This window comes from Callorhinus ursinus, unplaced genomic scaffold, assembly GCF_003265705.2.
Source record: "Callorhinus ursinus isolate GAN/ISIS: 27379988/994484 unplaced genomic scaffold, GSC_fseal_2.0 scaffold6, whole genome shotgun sequence".
In the NCBI taxonomy this organism is placed as follows: Eukaryota; Metazoa; Chordata; class Mammalia; order Carnivora; family Otariidae; genus Callorhinus; species Callorhinus ursinus.
The window spans coordinates 71,453,615-71,479,353 of NW_027397068.1; the positions used below are offsets into that span (position 1 = coordinate 71,453,615).

At 41.9% G+C, this 25,739-nt stretch overlaps 1 protein-coding gene across 10 annotated transcripts in view; it reads left to right on the forward strand.

Moving 5' to 3' along the window:
* TULP4 (TUB like protein 4) overlaps positions 1–25,739 on the forward strand; it is a 228,948-nt gene that overhangs the window by 60,160 nt on the left and 143,049 nt on the right. For 8 of the 10 annotated variants that reach the window (XM_025866390.2, XM_025866396.2, XM_073894164.1 and 5 more), the window contains one exon: positions 986–3,217. In XM_025866390.2, the coding sequence (XP_025722175.1) occupies positions 2,966–3,217 (252 nt within the window). In that variant the 5' untranslated portion in view covers positions 986–2,965. The remainder of the gene's footprint in view (positions 1–985; positions 3,218–25,739) is intronic. The other 2 variants (XM_073894169.1, XM_025866393.2) reach the window with 2 other exon arrangements.

Below are 25,739 nucleotides of genomic sequence, written 5' to 3' on the forward strand. Positions count from 1 at the left end.
ATAAATGCAGAGACTCTAAGTGGCAGGTGTTTTGGGTGGAGCTAGTCTGTTTAACTAGCCCTCTAGGGGACTGCCTGGGCCAGGGGAGAACAGTGTAGGTTCTTCAAATAGCCTTGCAATTTAGGAAGGTCACCCTGAGGGCCCTCTGGAAGGTGGGATGGTGTGGGGATGTTAGGGACCGCATTGTCCAGTGTTTTTATGGTTGTGATGCAGGCCTGGACTGATGGCAGTAGGAAGGAAGAGAGGGTGGATTTGCTGGAGATGGATTCTCTAGGACTTTATCACTAGTAGGCCACTTAAAAGCTATGAAAACAGCTGTTCTTTGCTCTGACCTGCCTGCACTCAGGGATAGAGGCATTTTTAAAGGCCCTTGCGTCTTGTGTCTTCAGGCAACAGCTTTTACCTGCAGTGAAAAAACCAGTGAGATAACTTGCCTGAGCCTCTTGAGTCTCCTTTTTGAGATTGCCCGCTTAACTAGGATGATGGCTCCGGGAGGGATAGAGTTGCACCTGCAGCACCCAGAGTCTTAGAAAGGACGGCAGGGGGGCGCCTGGGTGGCTCAGATGGTTAAGCGTCTGCCTTTGGCTCAGGTCATGATCCCGGGGTCCTGGGATCGAGTCCCGCATTGGGTTCCCTGCTCCTTGGGAGCCTGCTTCTTTCTCCCTCTGCTTCTCTCTCTCTCTCTCTCTCTCTCTGTCTCTCATGAATAAATAAATAAAATCTTAAAAAATATATATATTAAAAAAAAAAAGAAAAAGAAAGGACGGCAGGGTGTGGGAGAATGGAGGGGATTATTTCATTCAGATGTGCCCAACTACTGGCAGACGGCATTCAGACTCCTTAACGTTGTCTGCTGTCTCTGAGCTGGCTGTGTGTGTGTGTAAAGTGGGGTCTCCCAGTTTGTTACAGCAATTATTCAGTTGGAACCTCTCTTCATCAGTGTGTTAAAGTTTTTTTTTTTTTTATATCCTATCTTGTTTTACAGATTTGTGAGACTCCAGGGCCTTCAAGCTGTGATTAATCAGATGGTCCCTGAAATGACTGGGAAGACAGACACTTTGGTGCCCATCGGAGAGCGTATGTCTGTGTATATCTAAGACCTTCTTTGTACACATACACATTTACACCAGAAGACAGGCTCATTCTTGTGCACACTTGAAGAGTTTTACAACTGATGAAAATTAATTTAAGAATCAGATGGAGCAACTTGACACTACTGGGCTCAGGAGCCCGGGGAGAAAAATATGTTACTAATGGTCAGTTTTCCACATGGTCTTCACGGGTAAAGAAAGTTTGCAAAAAGAAGAAAAAAAAACTTGCACAGTTCAAGCCTCAAAAATACCTCTGCATTTTAAAGAAGGAACTAAGTGAGAAGGTGGCCAGGGGAGAAGCGTGGTGTCAAGCAGCGCGGGCGTCATCATGCAGTGGGTTTTGCACTTTATTTTCCAGTGTTTTTGGTGATTTGGACAGACTTCAAAACTCTGGACTGAGAAGTAACTCTGGCTGTGTATGACTACGGGAAAGCAAGGTCAGGTATGATGGGACAAGTTTGAACGATGAACTGGTTCCTTTGCCTTTTTCAGTTAACTGTATTCTTGAAGTTTTAATTTATTATTTCCCTTTTCCTTTCCCATATCTGTAGGATAATATTTTAAAGTAGCAACTGAAACCAATATTTACAAAATAAGTATCAAGGAACATCCAAGCAAAGCTTCTTTTCCTTGGACTTTCCACGTGGCATTTGGAAGCACCTCTGAATGTGAGCAGGAGAGTGCCCATCAGCACAACACGCTGACTCTTTAGGGAAACGGTGTGGAAGATCCCGACACTTGTCTGTGTTTGCATTTTAAGGGCTTCTCTTCCCTGTTGAGTCCATATAGGAGGAAGAGTACTTGATAGACTTAATTCTGAGATTAGTCTTTTCCTTCAAGATGGAAAAATAGGTGATCTTTAGGAGCAGAAAGGGGAGAAGCCAGTAGGGGAGGGAGGAAGGAGACGGGTCAGAAGAGAATCCTGTAGTGAGGCTCGGTTTTGTCAATGAGAGGATTTAAGATTCATCCAAGGTGAACACTTGTGCCACTTCAAGAGCTTTAGAACCTTCTGGCTCTGTGAGTGAAGGGGTTTTCTCTCTCCGCCTCTATGGCACCGAGGAACGCACTGGTCTGTGGAGGGCCAGTCAGATGGAGCCCAGCTCTCCGCCAGGACACAGCAACCTGCCTGCTGGGAAGCCAGGCCGGGCCCTGAGGTGGAAAGTTTCTGGTTCGGAACAGTGGGGAGAGTCTGTTTTCCTTGCTGAGCTTGGACTGCTCTCTGCACAAACTCTGGTCTGTTTTGCACGGTTTGTGTGCCTTTTTTTCCCTTTATGCAATCTTTTTCAGCTTCAGCAGCAGAAATTTGTCTAGTTGAGAAAACATGCCAGAGGGTGGCTTCAGAATGATGATTCAGAAGATGATCCCATGTGTTCTGTCTCTGCATCTGAACTTTTGAAGAGAAAATTCCAGCTCGAGGGATTCTTTAAAGCCTTAAGTTACTTGAAATCTATGTATTTGCAACCCTTTGTCTCTGGAATCATATTACACTAAACTGGAATCTCAGGCTGAATGAGAATAACCAAGTTGAGTAAAAAGAAGAATACCCAGTTTCTTGATCAGCACGTGTTAATGACGCTCTTCCTCTAAGGACTTGAAAATAAAAATGGACGCATGTTGTTTTTAAGCATTACCTTTTCCTAGCAGACTGCCATCATCTTTTCTAGAGGAATTTTTTCACTATGCATTTGGTGGATCTTTATAAAATACTGACCTTGTAATTAGATCTAGGTCAGTCTTCATTAAAAGGGGTCGGGGACAACAACACAAGCCAACCACAGAAATCACATCAGTCAGTTGATCCATGAAAAGAACTGGTTTCAGTTTTTCAGCATTCAGCATTACTTTTTAAATAAAACAGTTCACTGAAAAAAAGTATGTATGCAGCAGTGGAACATGGGCCTGTCCTTTGCAGTGACTCCAACATCCTCTGCCTGTCCTGGAAGGGGCGTGTTCCCAAGAGTGAGAAGGAGAAGCCGGTGTGCCGGAGGCGCTACTATGAGGAGGGCTGGCTGGCCACGGGCAATGGCCGGGGCGTTGTCGGGGTGACATTCACCTCGAGCCACTGCCGCCGGGACAGAAACACACCACAGAGAATAAACTTCAACCTGCGGGGCCACAATAGTGAGGTGAGCTGGGGTTTGTTGCACTTTTTGTCTGCTCACCTGGGGAGGTATTCTCGAGCCCCCCCCTCCCTGTGGATTCCAAACTTGCTTTGCTTCATTTTCTCCACTTGCTGTCAAGTGACACTTTCAAAACTGAATTCTGTCTCCCATGTCCCAGTGGGGATGTGTTAAGGTGGACACGGTTCCCAATGGCCTGTGTCCCTCCCTGAGTGTGTCCATTCTCTTGGGCGTCCTCACTCCCCTTTCCCGGCAGTGGGCTACGCACCGGCAGGGACACCGGGGCGGCTGTCTGCCCAGGCTGGGAGGTTCAATTGGATGATCCTAAGCAACATGTCGTGCTCTCAGCCTTTTTGGTACCCTGTCTGTGTAACAAAGAGTTACTGCCCCTGTGTGAGACTGGCACTGTAAACAGTGAAGGTGCTGTTGCCTTCTTCACTTTACATGGTTAACGTCCGCCTTGCTCTGGGTGACAGTTTAATACCTACCGTGTATTTCTTGTACTTGGAGGTGCAAGAACAAAGGAATTTGTTAGACAGAGGTGACAGTAATTAACTGGATAAGAGCCATTGTGTTTCATATCTGTTGGGTGTATTGTATTGATATTATGCTCTCTCTACATTTTTGACATATTTAAGGATCTATGCACTAATTCTAGTGAAAAAATGTGGCTGATTTTGGATTAAAGCCAATGAAAAGTCATTGCAAATCTTTTTTCTCTTTCTTATGAATTCTTCACAAAAAGGTGAGTTGGTAGATTTGTGATCACCCATTGTAGTGTTGGTTGGAAGAGAGGACTGTGTTTTATTTCCCATTTCTGTTCCTTTTTTTCCTTATGTCTGTTATAAGAAGTTCTAGCTCTCCCATTTAACTAGCTGGTAGTATGGTCCTGTCCGAGTCATTCAAGTCATTAGCTTACTCATTGAATTGAAACGAGTTTACTCATTACAGTTGAAATAATAATTCCTTTCTTTCAGAGTTGTGAGAATATAGTTTTGCAAGGGCTTTGCAAATGGTGAGAATATAGTTTTGCAAGGGCTTTGCAAATGGTGGATACTGTGTATGTGGATGGTGATATTGTGTGCCTCGTACACCCTAATTACTTAATTTGTATTCTTACTGCCCAGCCTTTGTCATGCTACTTAATACCCTTAAATTTCATTATTAGTCTGACTCATGAGGCCAGAGACAGTGTTTTTTGATTTTTGTTTCACAGTTAAGATATGAAAACACGTATGCAGTCAGTAGATATTTATTGCATCTCTGTCGTGTGCCGGGTGCTGTGTGTACTTGCCACCATGGGCCAAGATAAATTATGGATTAGGCCTGATGGGAGTCCACAGTCTAGCAGTAAAGGTGATGTGTGTACCTGGGTATCTCTTTCTCCACGTGTGTTTCAGTTAAGTATGGAAAGAAAGATTTGGGTCATTGAAAGAATCAAGGCTGAAGTTTACCACAGATTTTGTTGTGAAGGTGACTTTTGAGCAGGGTCTTGAGAAATAGATAGAATTTAGGTAGTTTTGTTTGTTTTTAAACGAGTGATGCAAGAAGATTAAGCTACATTCTGGCCTCAGAGAAGCGGTTTCTCTCTTCTCTGTGACATGAAGGTGCTGGGTTTCCTTTGGCTCCAGCCTAAGCACATGTCTGTATTCACCTTACCGCATCAGGTGTGTCCCCAGGAAGATGCATTTGGGTCTGGCTGGACAAGGACAAAGACCTGTATGTATATTTTGCCATCCCTGGGACAAATCCGCCATAGTTGATAGGAAACTGACATACTTTGCTCTTCCCATTAAACTATGCAATGTTTACTGTGTATAGGTATACTCTGGTTTGTAATGGGGATTTTATTCATATTGGGGCATTCTGTACTCCAGTTATTCCATGGCAGAAGGTTTAAGCAAGGTGCTGCTTTAATAATCTATCTGATTTACACAATGCTCAGATGTAGCTGTTTCTGGGCTTAACGTATCAGCATGCAGTTGTAGTCAAGTTTGAAAAATTACACGCTCATGTTCATGACCCGAGTTAAAGATAATTTGTTAGTGACTCACTTTATGTGGCTCTTCTGGTAAAGCAACCATCTCTGTTTATTTGTGTGAGCATATTTTAGTATGCTAGGTGACCATGTCTGTCTTGTTTCCTTCCCAGGTAAGCCTTTTAAGTGTTCACCATGTAGACACACCGAATTTAGAGAGCATGAACCAGAGGCCGCTGTTGTCTGCCTGCAGTCTATGGGGGAAAGCCCTCTTTAGGATCACCCTGCAGGTGCAATGGGGGCAGAAGCTGCCAGGGCTGCCTTGTGGAATTTGGGGCTTTGTTGATGTGCACAAGAGATTTGAAAGTTTAATTATATACAGATAATTAAAGATATGAATTGCAAAACCACAGTCCCTCAGCTTTTCTTACACTTTTTCAGATAAACTTGTACTATAATAACAGTTAACAAACAATGGGCACTTACCTAATTTTATATGCTGGAAAGGAATTTAAAACAATAAAACGTACCTACTAGGTTGATCCATTTTTATCTTCCAGCGTTAGTATTAAAGCTTTTCTGAGTAGGAAAAACGGGATAAGAGGGTCTTCATCATGAGACTGGGCAGATGAAACAATATATGAATGAAGTAAATGTGGTATTTAAAAAATATAGTTTTGAATTTCCCAAATGTAGCCATAGTTAACTTAATTTTCCTGGTGAGGGATATATCTTTTATTTTTTAACTTTAATTTAATTTTATTTTTTAAAAAGATTTTATTTCTTTGACAGAGAGAAGGGGAGAGAGAGAGAGAGAGCACATAAGCAGGGGGCATGGCGGAGGGAGAAGCAGGCTCCCCACTGAGCAGGAAGCCTGATGCAGGGCTCCATTCCGGAACCCTGGGATCATGACCCGAGCTGAAGGCAGACCTTAACCGACTGAGCCACCCAGGCACCCCTGTAGCTTCTTTTTTAGAGTAGACTTAAAAACCTGGGTGGTGGGTGTGCTGGGGTGCAGAGTGCTGCAGTGATGCAGAGGATGAAGCCTTGGGCCAAGAGTGGCTGGTAGTGCTTTCTGGGATGGAGGTGGGGCATGAGCTGGATCTCAGAGCCCCTTTGGTTCTGTACACACTTGAGAGTCCACCGTCAGTTGGCCACTGCTGGGCTTTGGCTTCACAGCAACCAAGGAGCAGTTCCTGCCCAGGTGACCTGTGTGTCAGAGGACAGATGTGGTTTGCATGGAAATAAAGCTGGTGACAGTAACTGCTGATGACAGTTGCCATGTGTTATGTGGCCACAATTTTCTATGTGTTTTATGTCTGTTATTTTGTTTAGCTCTTGTCACAGTTCTCTGCAGCTCTGTCTTATTCTTCTACCCAGCTAAAGACTTTGAGGTTCAGAGTTGTGCTGGAAGTTGTCCAAGGTATAGAGCTAGATGATGATGGCAGACCTTGGATAAAATTCATGTCTGATTGTTTTTCCTTCTGTAAGACACTGCTTCAACAAAGGTGAACCATAGTGATCAGAGAAACAGAGTTATGAGTGACTGTGTTTTGGATGGTGAAGAGTTTGGTGTGAAGTATTGGAGCTGTGTGGACGGGGAAGACTGGACCCTGAGTAGTCAATGATGAAAAAGCAATAGTGATGAATGTTCGTGGGATGAAAGGCGCTGCTTTTGGTTTGGGTTGCATTCTGGGACCATTAGAAGACTGTCGTATTCAAAAAGAAGTGTTGAAAAAAAATCAAAGGGTAGTATAAAAATGATCATTCAGTTCAGTGCATTGATCCACCAATGTGGAAAACTGAATTGACAGTATTGACTTAATTTATTTGATTATTTTAATATTTATTATGTTTTTATAACATGTATTTATATATTTATAGTAGTTTATTATGGAAATAATAGTCTTCAAGAAGTAGTGTCTAAACATGTCACTGTGATCCACTGATAGATGTGTGGCTGGCCCTAGTAAGACTCTCGGGATAAGAGCATAGCCAGGTATTATAGATGGAAGATGTATGAGAAACAGCTCTTTGAAAGGTGTCTTACGAATTTTGAACAGGGAACTGTTCTAGCAAAGAGGCAGAAATAGGACTATTTCTGCATATTAAGATTAGGATTTTGTTTCACCTAAACTGTCTCATCTGTTTTTACAGCAGAGCTCGGTGGTGTAATTTCTTCTTTACCACAGGAATACTCACACGTGGGTAAATGCTAATAATGAAAAATAGCAGTTTTCTCACTTCTGTCTCCTTCTCCTACCTCCTGTCCAGGCTATTCACCGAAGGCTTATGTTATTACCTGTTTGATTCATCAGTTTTGGGATTTTGTCTGTTGGCTTCTGTCCTATCTTGGCAGGTGGAGATTTAGCTCTCCCTTCCTTGATCACTCAGCCCAACCTTGCCCTGCAAGCTAATCATCCCAGTATTGCTCTAGCATACTTGGTTAACTCATTATTCAGTATTTACATTATTTAAACTGTGTCAGTACTGAGTCCAGGCGAGTCAAGTAGGATACTATGATTATATTTCCTTTACTGTTCAGCATTTTTTTCCTTTGTGATAAAAATGGTGTCATTTTGCAGGATGCCTGAGTGACTCAGTTGGTTAAGCCGCTGCCTTTGGCTCAGGTCATGATCCGAGGGTCCTGGGATCAAGCCCCAAATCGGGCTCCCTGCTCGGCGAGGAGCCTGCTTCTCCCTCTCCCACTCCCCCTGCTTGTGCTCACTCGCTCTCTCTGACAAATAAATAAATAAAATCTAAAAAAAAAAAAAAAGTCTTATTTTTCCTAGTGGTTTGGTTTCTTTATCTTTTGTGAACCTTCCAGCGTCTTCAGTATGTTTCTGCATGTTCAGACCAGTAAGATGATTTATTGGTTCTTTTTGTTTTTGTTTTTTTCCTGGAGACCTCTATCTGGGAGTCCTTTGTCTTCCTGCGGCTCTTTGGATTGGTGGCTGTATGGACCTGCTGCCCAGCTGACTTCCTGAACTTCCCTTTTGTCATCACCTTGAGAATTTCCTTTGCCTCTTAACTTCTGCTGTATCTCTTGTTTCTTTGACCTTGTATCTTCCTCTTGGTTGAACTCGTTCTTTTGTTGGATCATAAACACCAGTATCTTCCTAAGAAAGAATTTATAAGTCATGAATTTCAAGACTTGTATGTCTAAAAATATCTTAATTCTTCCTTCACTATTGATTGATAGTTTGTCTAGGTATAGATTTCTAGGCTGGTTCCTTCCAAATTTTGAAAGCATTTTTCCACAGTCTTCAGACTTGGAGAGTTATTACTGAGAAGCATAGTAGTTCAGGCCCTGAAGCTAGACTCTGAATCCTAGCTTTAAGTATATTATTTAACTTCTCTGTACTGTTAATCTTCTCAATTGTGAAATGGTTTACAAATAGTACTTTTCTCATGTAGGTTTGTTGGAAGGATTAAGTGAGTATAACTGTATGTAAAGCATTTAGAACAGTGCCTGGTACATCATGAGGGCTTTATAAATTGGCTGTTATTATTATTATTATTATTATTATAAATCTTCTGTATGTAATCTGTTAAAAAAATCTGGAAGTTTTGGCAGCTGCTCGTTATCATAGATATTCTGGAATTTCACAATGATGTTTAAACGTAATACACCATAAAGCTGTTTGGCACCTCTGTGTATGTGTACATGGGAGGGTGTTTCAGCTGGTAGATTTTACTGTGGAATAATCTGGGGGAGAACTGACTGTTTTGCTGCTAACTGCCAAATGTCAGCATCCAAGCATATTTCTCCGGGGTTGTTCAATTTCTCTAGATAAGGCCCTTCCAGTCACATGCCTGTGAATTCACTTCTGCTGCCAGCATTCAAGAGCTAAGGATGTGTGTGTGTGTGTGTGTGTGTGTGTGTGTGTGTGTGTGTGTGTGTACGTACACCTGTGCTGAGGAAGAGGTAGCGATAGGAGAAGGAGCTAGTGTTCATTTAATGCTTGCTCTGTGTTAGATGCCATTCTGAAAGCTTTTTTTTTTTAATCTTGACATCAACTCTCCGATTTTGAACCTGTTATTATCATATTTTATAGCTGAGGAAACTGAGGTACAGAGGGGTTAAACAGCTTGCCCAAGGTGACATATCTCTCCTTATCGACAGAGTTGAGACTGAACCAGGAGCCCCATGGATTCCATCCTCTTAACCTCTTGGAAAATCACCTGAGGTTCAGTCCCCGTCACCATCTTCACTGTGCCAGGTCCCCAAGGCTGTTGTCTGCGGGTTCATGGTGGCAGGAGAAAGAGCTGTCACCGTCTGATGCTGTGAGGGAGAAGCCTGCCTGCTTCCATCAGGAGTGCTCCGAGGGAAGGAGCATCCTCTGCTGGCCGGTGCCACGCCGATTTATGTGTGGCTTTTCTCCCAGCACTCGGGCTCATGTCTGAACCGTTCTAGGCTTTCTGCTCCTGGCATCTCTCTGCAGGCACTCAGTTTGGCCTTGCTCTATTCTGGGAATCCATTTGCCACTCCTTATCCATTTTCTGTCTTCATATGCTTTGATTTGGGCATCGTTGAAGATGGCCTTGTGTTTGTTTTCATGCTTCTTGTTGTGAGCTGATTCTTTCCTTCCTCCCTCCCTCCCTCCCTTCCTCCCTCCCTCCCTCCCTTCCTTTTTTTTTTTTTTAAGATTTTATTTATTTGAGAGAGCGAGAGAGAGCATGAGAGGGGGGAGGGTCAGAGGGAGAAGCAGACTCCCTGCTGAGCAGGGAGCCCGATGTGGGACTCGATCCCGGGATTCCAGGATCATGACCTGAGCCGAAGGCAATCGCTTAACCAACTGAGTCCACCCAGGCGTCCCCCTCCCTTCCTTCCTTTGTTAGATTTATAGAAAGTGTGTATGCACACGCACAACAGAGAGTGAGTAAGAGAGAGAGAGAGAGAGAAAGTGTGTGAGTGGAGGCAGGGGGAGAGGGGAAGCAGACTCCCCACTGAGCTGGCCTGATCTCCCGATTAGGAGATCATGACCAGAGCCAAAACCAAGAGCTGGTCGCTTAACCTACTGAGTCACCCAGGTGCCCCTGTGAAGTGATTTTTCTAAGAGAAGGATTAGGATCATCTTTAGTTTGACATCTTAAATCAGAAATCTCCTGTTAAGATATTTTTTGAAGGTTCTTAAAAGAAAGAAGCTTAAAAGGTTCTTAAAATTAAATACAGATTTTTTTTCCTAAATGAGAAACAATATAATAGAATTATATTTTATTAAGAAAATAGAATTTGTTGAAATGATGGCATTGTTTATTTTTTTCCCTTAGCAATTTGTTTAAAATTTTTTTTCTCCTAATAGAAATAAATAACCATATCTGCAAGTAATGTAGACACATGGAAAACACAGTCTTTTAGGTGTATTTCTGCTAGAGAGAATGAGAGAGTGATGTGGATACAAGGCAATAATTTTTTTGGTAATAGCCTCCTACGGAAGCAGCTTGAAGCTATATCATGTCAAAATGAGAGTGAATGAGATTAATACTGAAGTTCTGGGCAAATAAATATTTCCCGCACTGTAGAATCTGTGTTCGTGATTTATTAATAGGTGAACTCAAGGATTCTTGAACCAGACTGCCTCTGTGCTGTGGTTGTATTATCTGTAAGGGAACAGTGACACCTGCCTCCTAAATTGCTGGTGACTGAAGTTGGAATCCACAGACAATATACATGAAAGAGCTCCTAAGCCTTTGTTCTTATTTAATTATTATTAGACTCACTGTCATCCTGGGGCATTGTACCCATCTGCACTTCCTTCCAAGGCTAAAACAGTGGAGCCATGGCCTCTCTGCTGAGGAGTGGCCTCAGGTTTGCAAAATGGGGGAATGGAATGTGAGGTGGGAGGCAGGTGAGGGGTTAGGCGCAGGTTGGAGGTGTTCTTGCTAGGAGGGAGGCTGGGCTCGTGCCAGTAGTTTTATTATAGGTTTGGGATTCTGGAACATTGCTCACCTCATGTGTATTACTTCCTTATCCGTAAGGCATTCTGGACTTTGTTTTAAGCAGAGCTCACTCACCTGCCTACTTCCATCTGAGTTCCCAGATCCTGAGTCAGGGCCTCAGGTGTCCGGGAGCTGCCTAGTGGTCCCTCGGCAGGGAGAGCGCAGGCATCATGCACAAGTGGATGCGTAGTGCACCGGGCAGTGCGTATCATACTCTAACAGGAGGTTTTTGGCCAAAGTTGGGTAAAGTCATCTCTCTGGGATATGGTCTGAGCTGGGCCTGGGAGGGTGCGGGAAGGGAGAGAGCACATGAGAATCTGGGCCGTGCCGCAATTTGGTATTTCTGATTGGGTCCACCCACATGCTTGACTCTGAACTTCCAAAACAAATACGCCTGTGCGTTTTGCCCGAGATTATACTGCTGGGTGTTTTTGTTGTACCTTCTGGCAACCTCCATTTGGTTTCTCTTCCTCATTGTTGCTGTTTTATGGAATCTTTACTGGCATTTGTTGTTTTTTCCACTTGGCCTACTTAGATTTGGTCTACTAAATACAGAGGAAATTGTCTCTGTCCCAGGGGCCTTTCTTTGTCCTGGAGTAACCCTCCTGTTCAAGCTCACCTCCAAGCTCTTCCTGCTGCATGTGACCCTATAACAGTGCTCAAGACAAAAACCAATTCTGCCTGTCTGAACTCTGTTCTCTCTTTGCTTCTTAGGTTTTAGAGTTTAAGGGCAAGGTTGTTAATCAGAGCCTTAAAAAAAAAAAAATAATAACCTTGGAAATAACATCGTTGTCAGTAAGGTCTATTTTGTAAACTCCTTGGTAGCAGAAATAAATGTTTAATGGCTTTGTTGATAAGATGCTGTAAGTTAATGTTTAAGACTTGGGAAGTTAATTTTACTCAGAGTTTGAAAACGAAAATGTAAAAAACCAGCTATTGTCTCTCCATTTACTTGATATTTTCATGATTTTAGATTTTATTTTTCCCCTCTTCAGGAAATTTGCTATAGATGGCATTTGTGACTAATTAGGGAATTACCTAAACAATACAGCCAAAGAGCTCTTTGCTATCTTCTAAGCTTTAAAATTTTCTTTTGTCTTAATTATGCCTTTAAAAAGCCTAATTATCTACCTTATTTCCAAGATTGAAATTATTTAAAGGTAGTCAGGATCTGGAATGTAAATTGACATTTTCCCCTAGTAATGACATACTTGTTTAAGAGATCAATACCTCTTTATCTATTTTTTAAAAATAATTTATTTATTTGAGAGAGAGGGAGAGCACGTGTGTGCGCATGAGCAGGAGGGAGGGGCAAGGGGAGAGGGAAAAGCAGACTTCCAGCTAAGCAGGGAGCCCAGGGGGCTTGATCGTAGGACCCTGGGATCATGACCGGAGCCGAAGGCAGACCCTTAGCTGACTGGAGCCACTCAGGCGCCTGAGATCAATACCTCTTTAAGAAAAAGAAAATTACTGTATTTTAGATCAACAGTGTGTAATAGAAATATGATATGAGCCACATATGTAATTTTAATTTTTTTTTAAGATTTTATTTATTTGACAGAGAGAGAGAGAGAGAGAGACAGGCAGAGGGAGAGGGAGAAGCAGGCACCCCTCTGAGTAGAGAGCCCGATGCGGGGCTCGATCCCAGGACCCTGGGATCATGACCTGAGGCGAAGGCAGATGCTTAACCGACTGAGCCACCCAGGTGCCCCAGTTTTAAAGTTTTTAGTAGCTACATTAAAAGTAAAAAAGAATAGATGAAATTAATAATGTTTTATATAACTCAGTATATCTAAAATATTATTTCAGCATGTAATCAGCATAAAAACTATTAATGAGATAACTTACATTCTTTTTATTCATATTAAATCTTTGAAATCTGGTATATATCAGTTCGAATTAGCCCCATCTCAAGTGCTCAGTTGCCACATGTGGCTAGTGGCTACCATTTAGACTATGTAGTTGTGGACAACACTGTTTTGAGTATCGTGGCAGAGCTGCATGCTTACCCCAGAGTTTTTAACGTATGTCTTAGAACCTTGGATAAAAGACATTTTAAAACCTTTTTATTGGGACATAATTTCAAACTTACACCAAAGTTGCAAGAAAGTTAAAAGAACACTCAGTCTTTACTCAAAGTCGCCTGTTGTTAACTTGTACTCATTTCTCTTATGAGCTCCCTCTTTCCCTTGAGCCTTCCTTCCCTTCCTCCCATTCCGTGCGTGTGCGTGTGCGTGTGCGTGTGTGTGTCTCCCTCCTAAACCATTGGAGAATATGTATCTTGGTCTTTTGTCCGGAAATATTTCAGTGTATATTTACTAAGAATAAGGACATTCTCTCACATAACCACAGTAGTACAGTTACCAACTTCAGGAAATTTAACATTAATTCAGTACTTTAATGTACTATCCATATTCCACTTTTGTCAATTTTTTTCTCTAGTAGGATCCAGTTTAGGATCACATATTCCATTTAGTTATTACGTATCTGTAAGCCCCTTTAATCTAGAGCAGTTCTTCAGGGTTTTGTTTTTGTTTTTGTTTTTTGTCTTATGACATTGACATTTTAGAAGAACACTCCTCCCCCTCTTTAATAGAATGTTCTGCATTTGGAGTCTGTCTGATTTTTATTATTATTAAATTCAGGTTAATCATCCCCAGCTGAATCCTCCATAAGTGATACTGGATGTTCTGTCTTTCTTAGGGTATCACATGTGGAGGCACACAGTATCTGTCTGCCCCTCGTTGCTGATGTTAATTTTGATCCGATGTTCTTGCTGTGTAGTTACTGTGTTTTCCCCTTGCATTTACAAGCAGTCAGTGGGAGGATCCTTTAAAACAATGCACATATCCTGTTCCTTACCAGAATTTCCTACATGGATTGATCATCCATTGATTCTTGCTTGAACCAATCTTTACTGTGATGGTTGCAAAATGGTGATTTTCAACTCCATTCCTCCTTGCATATATGGACATTGTGGGTAAGCAAGAGCTCCTTGTTCTCTGCCATTCATCCATCCATCCACCCCCCTCTGTTACCGGTGTGAACTCATGGGTTTTTCTTGAACTCAATTTTCTGAGCTCGGTTTTTTTCTTCAATGCTTATTAAACTTAATTATACCCAGTTTTGCTCAAATTGTTCCAGATTTGGTCAGTGGAAACTCCTTCAGGCTGATGTGTTCTTTTGATACACTCCAGCCATTGGGGGTGCCTCTTTACTTTGGGACATAAAAAGATGTCCCAGCCTTATGTTGTACTTAACCTGCTCCAGATCTGGAAACAGTCATTTCTCTGAGGAGAAATTCTACTTTTATGGGGGTATGGAGGGATATGGTATTAGAAACCAAGATCTGGCCTCTAGATGTCATCATTACTACTGGGCTTTCATTGCCACTGGGCCCTTTCAGTGGATATGTACCTACAAATATACGTCCTGTGGAGGTCTGGGTCAGTCAGGAGACAGAGATCACAGGATAGGTTAAACAGGGAAAGTTTAACATAAAAATTATTAACTGATAAAAGAGTTATAGTAGATACGACGAAACTATATGGGACCCTAGGACTGAGGGTGAGGACCCAAGGAAGGACAAGCTTGGAAGGGGGTTCAAATCTCAGATAGCAGATAGCAGAGAAGTTGGTTGGCTTAGCAAGACTGGAGCTGGTCTGAAGGCAAGCAGTGAATAGCCCTGTGGAGAGCAGTCGGGGGAGCGGGTGATCACCAGCTGGTGGTGTGTTATGCAGGGAGAGCCTGGGGGCAGAAGGCTCTCAGAGTGAGTGGGCCACACGGGGGCTTCGAGGAAGGGGGCTTACAGAAGGGATGACCACTCAGGGTGGGCCTTCCAGGCCATGGACAGCTGGGAGAACAGGTGGCAGGGGCTCTGGTTTCTGTGGCAGAGATGTCACTAGCCAAGAGGTCACAAGAGGGACTGTGTTCTGAGCCGGTAGCTGTGGCAGTTTCTCCTGGATTTCCTCACACCCACGCAGCATCCTCCCACCCCCACGACCCTTGGGAATCCTCTTCCTCCGGATGGCCTTCCGGTGCCCTCTACTGAACAAGCTTAACATCATGCTCACATTAAAGGAGAAATGCTTAACGGAATTCCGTTGTTTTACCAGAGCAGACATTGAAGGGTGCATTTGGAGCTGAGAGGTGATAAACTGACACACACATACATACACATGCCTATATAGACATATATACACACGTATATAGCACATATGTATATTTAGAAGTCATGAGTTTACACCAGTATTTCCAATTCCAAACTACCCCCATGGCTTCCTTCATTTCATATTTGTATTTTTTCCTTCCATAGTTTGCTCAATCTCATAATACATCTGAAATAGTTTCAGAATTTCTTCACCCATACTAATACAAAAACATACCTACTTAAAAAGATGTTATGAACCAAGTGTGTCTCCCCAGAATTCATTTATTGGAGCCGGAACTGCCAATGGGATAGTATTTGGAGATGGAGCCTTAGGGAGGTGATTAGGGTTAGATGAGGCCATGGAGTGAGGCTCCTGTGATGAAATTAGCTCCCTTTTTAGACGAGACACCAGAGAGCTCGCTCTCCTTTTAGTGTGCAAAGAAGAGGTCAAGTCAACAGGCAGTGAGTGAGATGTAGGCCATCTACAAGCCCACAGGAGATGCCTTGTTATGAAATCTACTTTGCTGGGCACTTTGAACTTGGACTTTCAGCCTCTAGAATAGTGAGAGATAAAGTTTTGGTTGTTTAAGCCATTCAGTCCATGGTATTATGTTATTTACCATCCAGGTAAAGTTCAAATTTCAATCAGTCACAGAAGAGAGAAGAGTTCACAGTCAGCTTCCTTTTATGCCACGTCCCCCCACACGAGGGACAGCTAGACAACTGCTGATGTGCTTAGATGGCTGGGATTAATTCCCCTCTACTTTCCTACTTTTTCTTCAGTTTAGTTAAGTAATTCATCTGAAACATAGTTGGGCTTATTTGTTTCAGATTTGTTTTCATTTTTGGGTTTTCCCTCTTTCCGATCTTGTTGATTTTATTTTGTTCTGCAGATGTAGAACATTAACTTGCATTGAAAACTAAGAAACACATAAAGAGGTGTTCTTGGAGAACTGACATTCCTTCCCTTATCTCTTCCACTCTGTCCACCCATCTTAGAAATAACTTGGTTACCTTATGGTATTTGTTTGCCGTCTATAAAAATAAGTGTCTATATGTATTTATAATGTCTTCTTCTTTCCTCTTTTTTCTTTGACAAAAGAGCATAATATATATATGTGTGTGTGTGTTTTGCCTGTTTTATTGAGATATAATCTGACATATAACAGTGTATTAGTTTTAGGTGTGTGTGTGCATATATGCACACACATGCACACGCACACACACATATATGCTTTTTTACGCTTTGCTTTTCCACTTAACATCTGAAGGTGACTTCATGTCCGCTTGTGCAGATCGTCCACAGCCTCTTACAGCCCATGGTGTTCTGCTGTTTGTATGTGCCAGAGTTGATTCAGCAGACTCCACGTTCAAATATTGAGGGAATTTCCTGTAGTTTGTAATTATAAATAATGCTGCAGTGAATCACTTGTGCATATGTATTTTCAGATTATTGGAGATGTATCTTCAGGGTAAGTTCTTAGATGTAGGATTGCTGGGTTGAAATGTGAAAACATATGTAGTTTTGTTATATATTGCCAAACTCCCTTCCATAATGGTAGAACTATTTTGCATTCCTACCAGCAATGTATGAAAATACCTTTTCTCCCACAGCTTCACCAACAGAGTGTATTATCAAGCTTTTAAACTTTTGCCAATCTGCTAGTTAGGAAATGGCACCTCAGTATAGTTCTAATTTGAATATCTTTTATTATAAGTGCAGTTGAACATGTTTTCAAATACTTAAGGGCCATTTTTGTATTTTATGAGTTATGTAGTCACATCTTTTGTCTCTTTTTCTACAGGATTTTTAATCACTTTGCCTTCTTCAAATTTTAAAAGTTCTTTGTTGGGGATATTAGTTTTTTATTTGTGATATGTGTGTTTTCTCTTTTATCTTTCGACTTTGCTTATTTTTTTTTCCCATGCAAAAGTTCTAAAAACTTTTTTATCTTGTTCAATTTATCCGTCTTTTATTGCATTGGGATTTCAAGTCATAATTAGAAAGCCCCTTTCTATACCTCAGTTATAGGTGAATTGACTCATATTTTCTTTAGGTTCAGGAAAAGACTCATAACAGATTATTGCTATTAAGAAAATCAACGTATACTTTGTACTTGTTACGGAATCTCTGGTGCCTGACTTTCTTATAATAGGACCAATGGTAATTAAGCACTCTTAGATCTGCCAGACAGTTTGGTTTTAAACTCCTGAAAATGGATAAACTAAAGGACGGAGAGATCACCATCCAGATAAAGTTTGAATTTCAATCAGTCACAGTATTGAGAATATAATTTATTTTATTTTTTTAAAGATTTTATTTACATGAGAGAGCGGACACAAGCAGGGGAGAGGGAGAAACAGACCTCCTGCCGAGCAGGGACCCCCGATGCAGGGCTCGATCCCAGGACCCTGGGATCATGACCTGAGCCGAAGGCAGTCGCTTAACCAGCTGAGCCACCCAGGTGCCCATCATCGTCTCTTTGAAACTCCCCATGTGATGATGGACCCGAATAAGCAGGAAGGAGCCTGGGGTTCTGGTCCAGTTTTGATAGTGTCTGTATCTTTGACCATGGGCCAGCTACTTTCTGACCTGCAATTTTCTTTGTCCTTAAAAATCAGGTGGTCTTTAAGACCTTTTCCAGCTCCAAGGTTCCAGATTCTTCTAGTTTCTTTTATTTCCTACTTTTAACATATTTAATTGTTCCATTCCCCAAACTGCTAAGCACTTGGGTCTTTGCCACCACCCCTTCTTTCTTTTTAAACTAAATATTCACCCTCTTCTGAAAATTCTTGGTCTTAAGAGCAGTGTTCAGGTAAGTTGATTAGTACTTGACATTTTGTCATTTGTCGGTGTGTAAACTCCATGGGAGCTGGGAGTTGCCTTTGGCACCTTAAAATAAATGGTAAATAGTGTATTTCTTCTTAGTGTGGCTTAGTTCTAGAAGGGAAAATCAATTCTCAGGGCTTAGTGACATTGAGGTAGGGCTTAATGATTCAGGTGTATTACCATATAGACCAGTAACTTGACTTTGTTTCATGGCCCTGAATTATACCCATCATAACTATGGCCAGAGGTCATGCATTGTTGGGTATAGAAAGAATTAGGTGAAAATGTAGCTTGATCCTTACAGACCCATCCAAGCAACTTGAAAAACAACTCAAAATATGGTAATGAGTTCATATCGAAACCCTCAACCTCCCCCCCCCCAAACCCAGCTTATGTTCTGCTGTTTCATTTGTATAATAGGGTTTTCTTCATGTCTGAAGAATGGATAATTTAATTATTAAAAGAGAATCCATTCTCAGCTGGTATGACATTTATTAGGAACATTTGGCCCTGTTGTTGAGCAGCTATCTTATTTTTCTTACGTGGTAAAAAGAGCCAGTTAAATTTTCAAAATGTGACCCAGAGCCAGATGTTCTCTTGAAGTAGCCCACATCCCTTTTTCAATGATCGAAAGTACAAAATAATTCATGTTGCCATGCCACATAACAGCCAATGATTGTCATAGATTTAGCTTAATATAGAAGGAAGGGCCAAGACTTTCATATAGTATGAAATCTATTTAAGTTCTGTGGATTTATAATAACTGCTATAAATGGAAAGCTCGTTTTCTAGAATAGATTTATACCTGGAAAGCCAACTTCTCATATTTTTTTTCTTAGTGACGATGAATTGTGGCAATTGTTTTACTGTTGGCATTTAAAAAAATAAAAATATCTGAAATATTTTGACTAAGGTTTCATTCAACTCATTTGAAAAACACTAAGCCTCCTCTGTGTGCTAGCTACCATGCTAAGTGCTGTGGTTATGGGGATAAATAAGATGAACACAGATTTTAATTAATTATGATGTATTTGGTTGCAAGTACAGAAAACTTACTAATACTGATTTAAGCAGTTAGTAAAAGAAATGTATTTGGCTTATGGAACTAGGAACGCTCAGGGGATATCAGGTTTGAGTCATGGCTCGGCCCCTTGGGACCTGGTGTCTCTCCATCTCTCTGCTTCTGTCAGTGTTGGCTTCGTAGGCAGGCTCATTCCTCAGGCTAATAGTCTCCCAGTTCTTACTCCAGTGAAAAAGAGAGACTGCTCTTCCCCAGTAAAAGTGCTGGGCTTGACTCTTATTATGTGGAGCTGGTCATAGACCTAAACCTGAACCAGACATTGTGGGCAAAGGGAGACAATGCTCTGATGGGCCTTGAGGACAACTGGGTAAGGGGTGGATGGAGTCATCCCTTTTCTAGCAAGTAGACTAACAGGGCATGGTGGTCCTAGGGGAAAATCAAGGCTCTACCCTAGGAGCAGAGAATGAATGGAGTCAACAGTAGCCACTTACCTGCCTTCCAGCCTCTGTGGTGGTGGCGGTGGTTGCCGCGGCGGCGCTGTCACGATGGAGAAAACCCAGGCCGCTGTAGGAGTGCCTGGCAGGAGATTTCACTACAAACCTTACTATAAAGTGTGATGAATAACAACAATAAAAAATGAACACTTAAGATTACATGCTTAAAGGAAACGTAATTTGGAGAAGGCCCATGGCAATTAACCTTGTTTTGGACATTTTGGAACAGCAAGCCTGTTGACTCAGTGCCTGTGAGCTCTCTGTGGCCCAGGTCGGTGCTGCGAGAGAGCTGCTGACCTGTAACTACCCCAAGGCAGTGATGACGAGCTCCCGGTCCCCTGGGGGTGTTGAGCCTTTTATAAGATCTCCATATAATAGGAGCTGGTATAATACTGTGACACTGAGTCAGCCACCTTCTGTTGCACTTTCTGTGGGGAGAGAGGCCAGTGGGCTGCAAGGTGAGGTTTGCTTAGGGACTCGAATCACTGCCCTGAGGCAGAGCCACGACCATGGAGGGACCAGACATGGAAGAGGGGACTTGGGAGGTGGAGGGTGATCACAGAACGTTTCTAACATGGCTTTTGAGATAGGCTCTGACTATGATAGAGTTTTCTCCTGACTGTGGGAGCATTGCCTCAACTCTGTCTGCAGTCTCCCTTCCTGGGGAGTCCCTGAGGACTCCTCTTCTCCTGGGAGTGTAATCACTCCTGGTCGGTGAGCTTCTCCATGCTCACCTGTGTGGACTGTCCTCAGAGGGATCACAGAGCTCAGGGAACATTCATCCAGAGGCCAAGTGAGCTTAACTGAGGTCTCTCTACTACTGGGTGATGAATGACGCTCACTGTGAGGACAGAAGCAGGAGTGTAGTCCGACCGGGGCCTTGAGGACAACGTTTTGTCCTTTGGTGGTGACCCCCAACACACTGTTGAAAGTGCAGTAGCCACTAGTAGACCTATTCAGCGATCTGTCATTTTATTTGGTGGAGTGTACTGTAACCTTGGTAATTTGGTGACTAGTAAAAGTGTGTTTTTCTGGGAAAGTTTATCAGAATTGTTTTATATTAACCACTAGATTCAGCAAACCTCAAATAGTAGTGTAGACATTCAGTTTATGGCCACTGGTAATTGGTACAGATCATGTTTACTGATTTGGTCCCCATTAATTTAGTTTTATTTTCTTAAGTTTGTCCCTGAGTCAGTAAGTGAGTTTCCTTCCCCACTGCCTTCTACCGTGCGTGCATCGCTCCGGTGTGTGTGTGCATGTCTTGGTGGGGGGGCGGTTAGCGAGGGCAGGGTGAGGCACACACACACACACACACACACGAATCTGGTGGGAATGGCTTTGCTGGTATTATCCCTGTTGGAAGAAGGAGGTGCTTCCACAGAGGACCCTGGACTCATTCCCAGAACCGTTCACCACAAGCACATTGGCCCTGGGCTTTCTGTGACTGTGCTGTCGTAGCCCCACCTCTGACCTTCCCGTGGGGAGTTCCCTTCGCTCTTACATCACCAGGAAAAATGGTTCAGTTTTCAGGACTCCGTTTAGTCCTGCCTTTTCCTAAAGCGCCCCACCTCCCACGTCAGCACTCGGCAATTCTGTAGCCGCTCATGGCTCGTTGTGCGTACGGCTTGTCGCACAGAGAACACTTTGCCTTCTCTGGTGTTTGGGGATGTGCATATCATCTGTTTTATGCTATTTGAGTTAGAGCCTTTGAAGGACTGCTGAGCTGCTAGAAATGGCACAGATGAAGTAAGACTGAAGAATTAATGAATGTTAAGGCTATCCCTGTTTTGGAAGTTTGCTTAAGAAACTACTGTACTTTAATTTACATAAGCGTGTAGTATTTATCAACATGAGTCACATCTTAACTTTGTTATTCATTTGCACACACTTTAGACCTGAATCCTGAAAACTAGTGTTTTGTTTATATAGCCTGGGTTGTTTGTGGAGGGACAGTATCTCCATATGGCTGATTCATTCAGGGAGGTCATTGCATAGCTAACCTGGTATTTTAAGCATGTTGGGTTCCTACAGTAACAAAAGAACTAATTATATAATATGTGTTTTGGATTTTATATTTGATACTTTCAAGTGAAAGTGTAAGACCATGTGTGCATTGCCCATATTACTGATCTTTTGAAAGGACAGATAACAGACACCATGGTATAAAGGGCATAGGATTTGGAGTTAGACGGACCTTGCGGCAGCTCTGGGTTTTATTACTTAGTGATTGTATCATCTTCAACACGGTGTCTTAGCTATGAAGCAAGGATTATAAAATCATATAGGGCTATCATGAGGATTAAATGGGATAATATATATATTTCCTACAGAAGATATCTGGTATAGTGTTTGACCCTGAGAAGATGCTCAGTAAATAACTCCTAGGCTTTCTATAGTACAATGAGATTAAAAATGAGCAGTATGCTTGGGGTCCAAACCTTTAAATTCGGGGATACTGCTTCACAGTTATCATCCCATAAAATCAGCAGAAGAGTGGTTTGCTGTGTGTATGTGTGGAACCAGGGAAGTGCCGGGCCCGCCACCTCTAGGGCTGCCCCACCAGGACCCACTGCAGGAGCAGAAGCAGAGGGAAATGAGGTTTTGAGGTGGGGGCGTGTTCAGGTTGGCCAAACTTACAGTTAGTTGACCCCAGGAGGGGTAGGAGTCGTGTACAAATTGTGCTCCATACATGTGCTTAACTTGGAGCTGCTTGTGAGCGAGTCTGGGCTTTGCCTGTGCTTCGTCTGCAAAGTGTTGCTCCAGTTCCTATCAAAGGGCTAAGTGAGAACAGAGCTCATGCTGGTTGAAACTGAGTCCAAAACAATGTTGTGATTTGGCTTCTCCAGACTTTGGCTGGTTGAATCATTGTTGGTACGCTTTCACTTTTTTGTGTTTCTCACCAAACAAAACACAAGTTAATGCTGGGAGGGGGCCATGATGAAAAGACTAAAGGCTCTTCACTGGCTTTTTGTTTTATTTTGTTCTAAATTGTCAGGACAAATAGTTTCACTTAAAATTAAAATACTAATAAAATGAAATACATGGAGAAAATACTAATAAAATGAAGTATATGAACTATTCCTTTCACTGTGTCTAACTTATCAGATATAAAAAGGATCTGTGTGGGGGCGCCTGGATGGCTCAGTTGGTTAAGCAACTGCCTTCGGCTCAGGTCATGATCCTGGAGTCCCTGGATCGAGTCCCGCATCGGGCTCCTTGCTCGGCAGGGAGTCTGTTTCTCCCTCTGACCCTCCCCCCATCTCATGTGCTTTCTCTCTCTCTCAGTCTCTCTCTCTCTCAAATAAATAAATAAATAAAATCTTTTAAAAAAAAAGGATCTGTGTGGGCTTTTTTTAGTGCTACAAGGTCCAATATTTTGGGTTTTAAAGACTCACTTAGGCAAAGTATTTAATGATTTAAGACTGGTCTAGACTTACAGCTTTGGCTGGAGCAAAACCCCTTCAGCACTCCTTTCCTATCTTTCTAAAATATAAATAAGCTTACATTTCTACCCTTTCTTTGTGACAGGAATAATTATGATTCCATAATTCTTTGATCTTTGCTACCAACTAATTTGGCATTGGACTTCAAGTTTAGTATGTGCATTTTTTTTTCAAAACTTGGATGTAAAATACGATCACATCTGTAGCAGACATGCAAGATAAAGTTCTGTTATAAAATCCCATAATAGAAATGTCAGGTAGGTTTTTTTTTTCCTAGCAAATAATTTTTTGCTGCACTTTTTCCCTAAAATAAACCATTACAGTAAAATATGGTCATATAGCTTTCAGTAAACTGGAAATCCTTATTGTCCGGCACTGCAAGGGTAATTGATATGAATAATGTGATCCTAAGGCATTACAGTATTCCAAAGTGCCATCTTAATCATTATAGCAGGATTATTTTGAGTGTAGTTTTTTAGTTCATTAAATGGTACTGCATGATAATTAATTGAAAAGTAGAGATCTCCATATTTCATATACATGAGAATTTTTTTTGACTGATTGATATGTGAGAGAGAGCGGTGGGAGGGTGGGGGGCAGAGAGAGAATCTCAAGCAGACTCCCTGCTAAGTGCGAAGCCCAATTCAGGGCTCCATCCCACGACCCTGAGATCATGACCTGAGCCGAAACTGAGTCCAACACTTTACTGACTGAGCCACCCAGGTACCTGAAGAACTTTCTTATTTAAAAAGTACTATATGATCCATAAACATATATATGTATATACTTATATATATATATATTTGTGCACATATATACATATATATAATTATAAATACAGAAATATAAAATACATGCATACATTCTTAGTCTAATCACTTCTTCCCATTCTGTGGCTAACCCTGGTCTGAGCCACCATGATCTTTGGTTTGGATTACTGCACTGGTCGTCTGTCATCTGCTTCTCTGGACTTTGCTTTAGTCCATGCAGTGGCCAGAATATCATTTCCAAGCATTAGGAGATCCCTTACCCCTCTGACTCCGTTAGCTCCTGACCTGCCCTTTCCTCTGACTTCCTCCTGTCCTGCCTGAAGTGTAGTCTGTGCACTGACCTCCTACGCCCTGAGGGCCAGGGCCCGGGTTCCACAGCCCCTCTGCTCAGTTGGTGCCTTTTCTCACTTAGATGCCCTGTTATTTAAGGTCCTCTGAGGGGCTTTTCCTGACCAAGCCACAAGTTATCCCTTCTCCAGCTTTCTTGCCTATCACAATTAGATTTTGTTCCTTGAAATAACATTTGGATTCCATTGCCTCTATGATTAAAAATCTAGAAGGGTTTTCTTAAATTGATATCAAAAGCGAACTCTCCTAGCTGGATTTCTTTCTTGATTTACTGTGTCATGTGAACATTTATATTTTATACAGTATACTTAGAGTCCCTTCCCTTGCTGAGATGCTTCTAACAGTTGGGTCACTTACTAATGTCATAAATAACCTAAATAATGTCATAAATCCCAAATGCTGACTACATGCATGATTTTATGTTAGGGTCTTCATGTTTGTGTATCCTTTTACAGAGCTTGGGTGGGTGTGCACGTGTCCTTTGGTACTTTGTACTTGTATTTTCATGTACATGAGATGGTCCTGAGTTGTGTGGTACTGAGCCACACATGCTCACACATACTTAGGCTCCTCGGTGAAAAACCAGAATAAGGTGAAGATGGGATGCTTGGTTAATTAAGCTGGTTCTCTCAGTCATGGCCTGCTGCTCTCTCTCACTCAGCCTGTGGACCAAGGTGAGTGGTTCTTGTGCTGATGTTTGCATTTTGCTTCTCCAGCTCTGTGTCAGGTCTGTTCTTGAGTTCTTGAGGCAGAGGCTGAGCAAGCCTTAGTTTCACTTCCGGAGTGGAGGAGGCTCAGCCACCTGCTTATACAAATTAGCAACAGTGAAAGTAGGCCTTGCTGTTAACTTAAAATGGTATTGTTTCATTTACACTTTATGGTTACACTGGTTGTGTTGTTAAGAGATGAAGAAACCCTGGTGGCATTTCCTGGGAAGAAGTCTTGGGAGGTAGTGCTTGCTCCCTTTTATAACTGTGAGCCAGTGTGGTATTTGTGGACTCACAGACTAGCTACCTTGTGCAAATCAGGATTGTCTGCATCGATAAAGCTTAATTTGTCATTTGTAATGATTGAGTAGCATCTTTTCCTAGAGCTATACCATTCTTTATTTAAACATTCACTCACTGAGGGCATTTAAAAAGTATTTTCAGGTTTTCCTTAGAGTAAATAGTGTTACTCTCTCTATATAAATTCCTTTGGGATTGTTTTTTGGAGCTCCATTCTCAAAAGTGGGATTTAATAGGATTACCAATTTGAGTCATTTAAATGTTTGTCATATATTTCCAGAAGGATTGATTGGCAAAATGATGAACACCAGATAATTTGAAGACTTCTTGAGTCTAGAAGTTCTAGCTCATATGGAGTCTTAATTTTTTTGCAGCTAATTAAGGGGCTTAAAGTGGTATATTATGGTTTTAGTTTTTATTTCTTCATTTATTAATTAGGTTGAAATTTTAAAATAATATTTTGTCATCTGTGTAGACTGATATTGATTGTTTAATTTTGGGGATTAGCAAATTTTTATGTTCTATTTAAAATTTTCTCCAC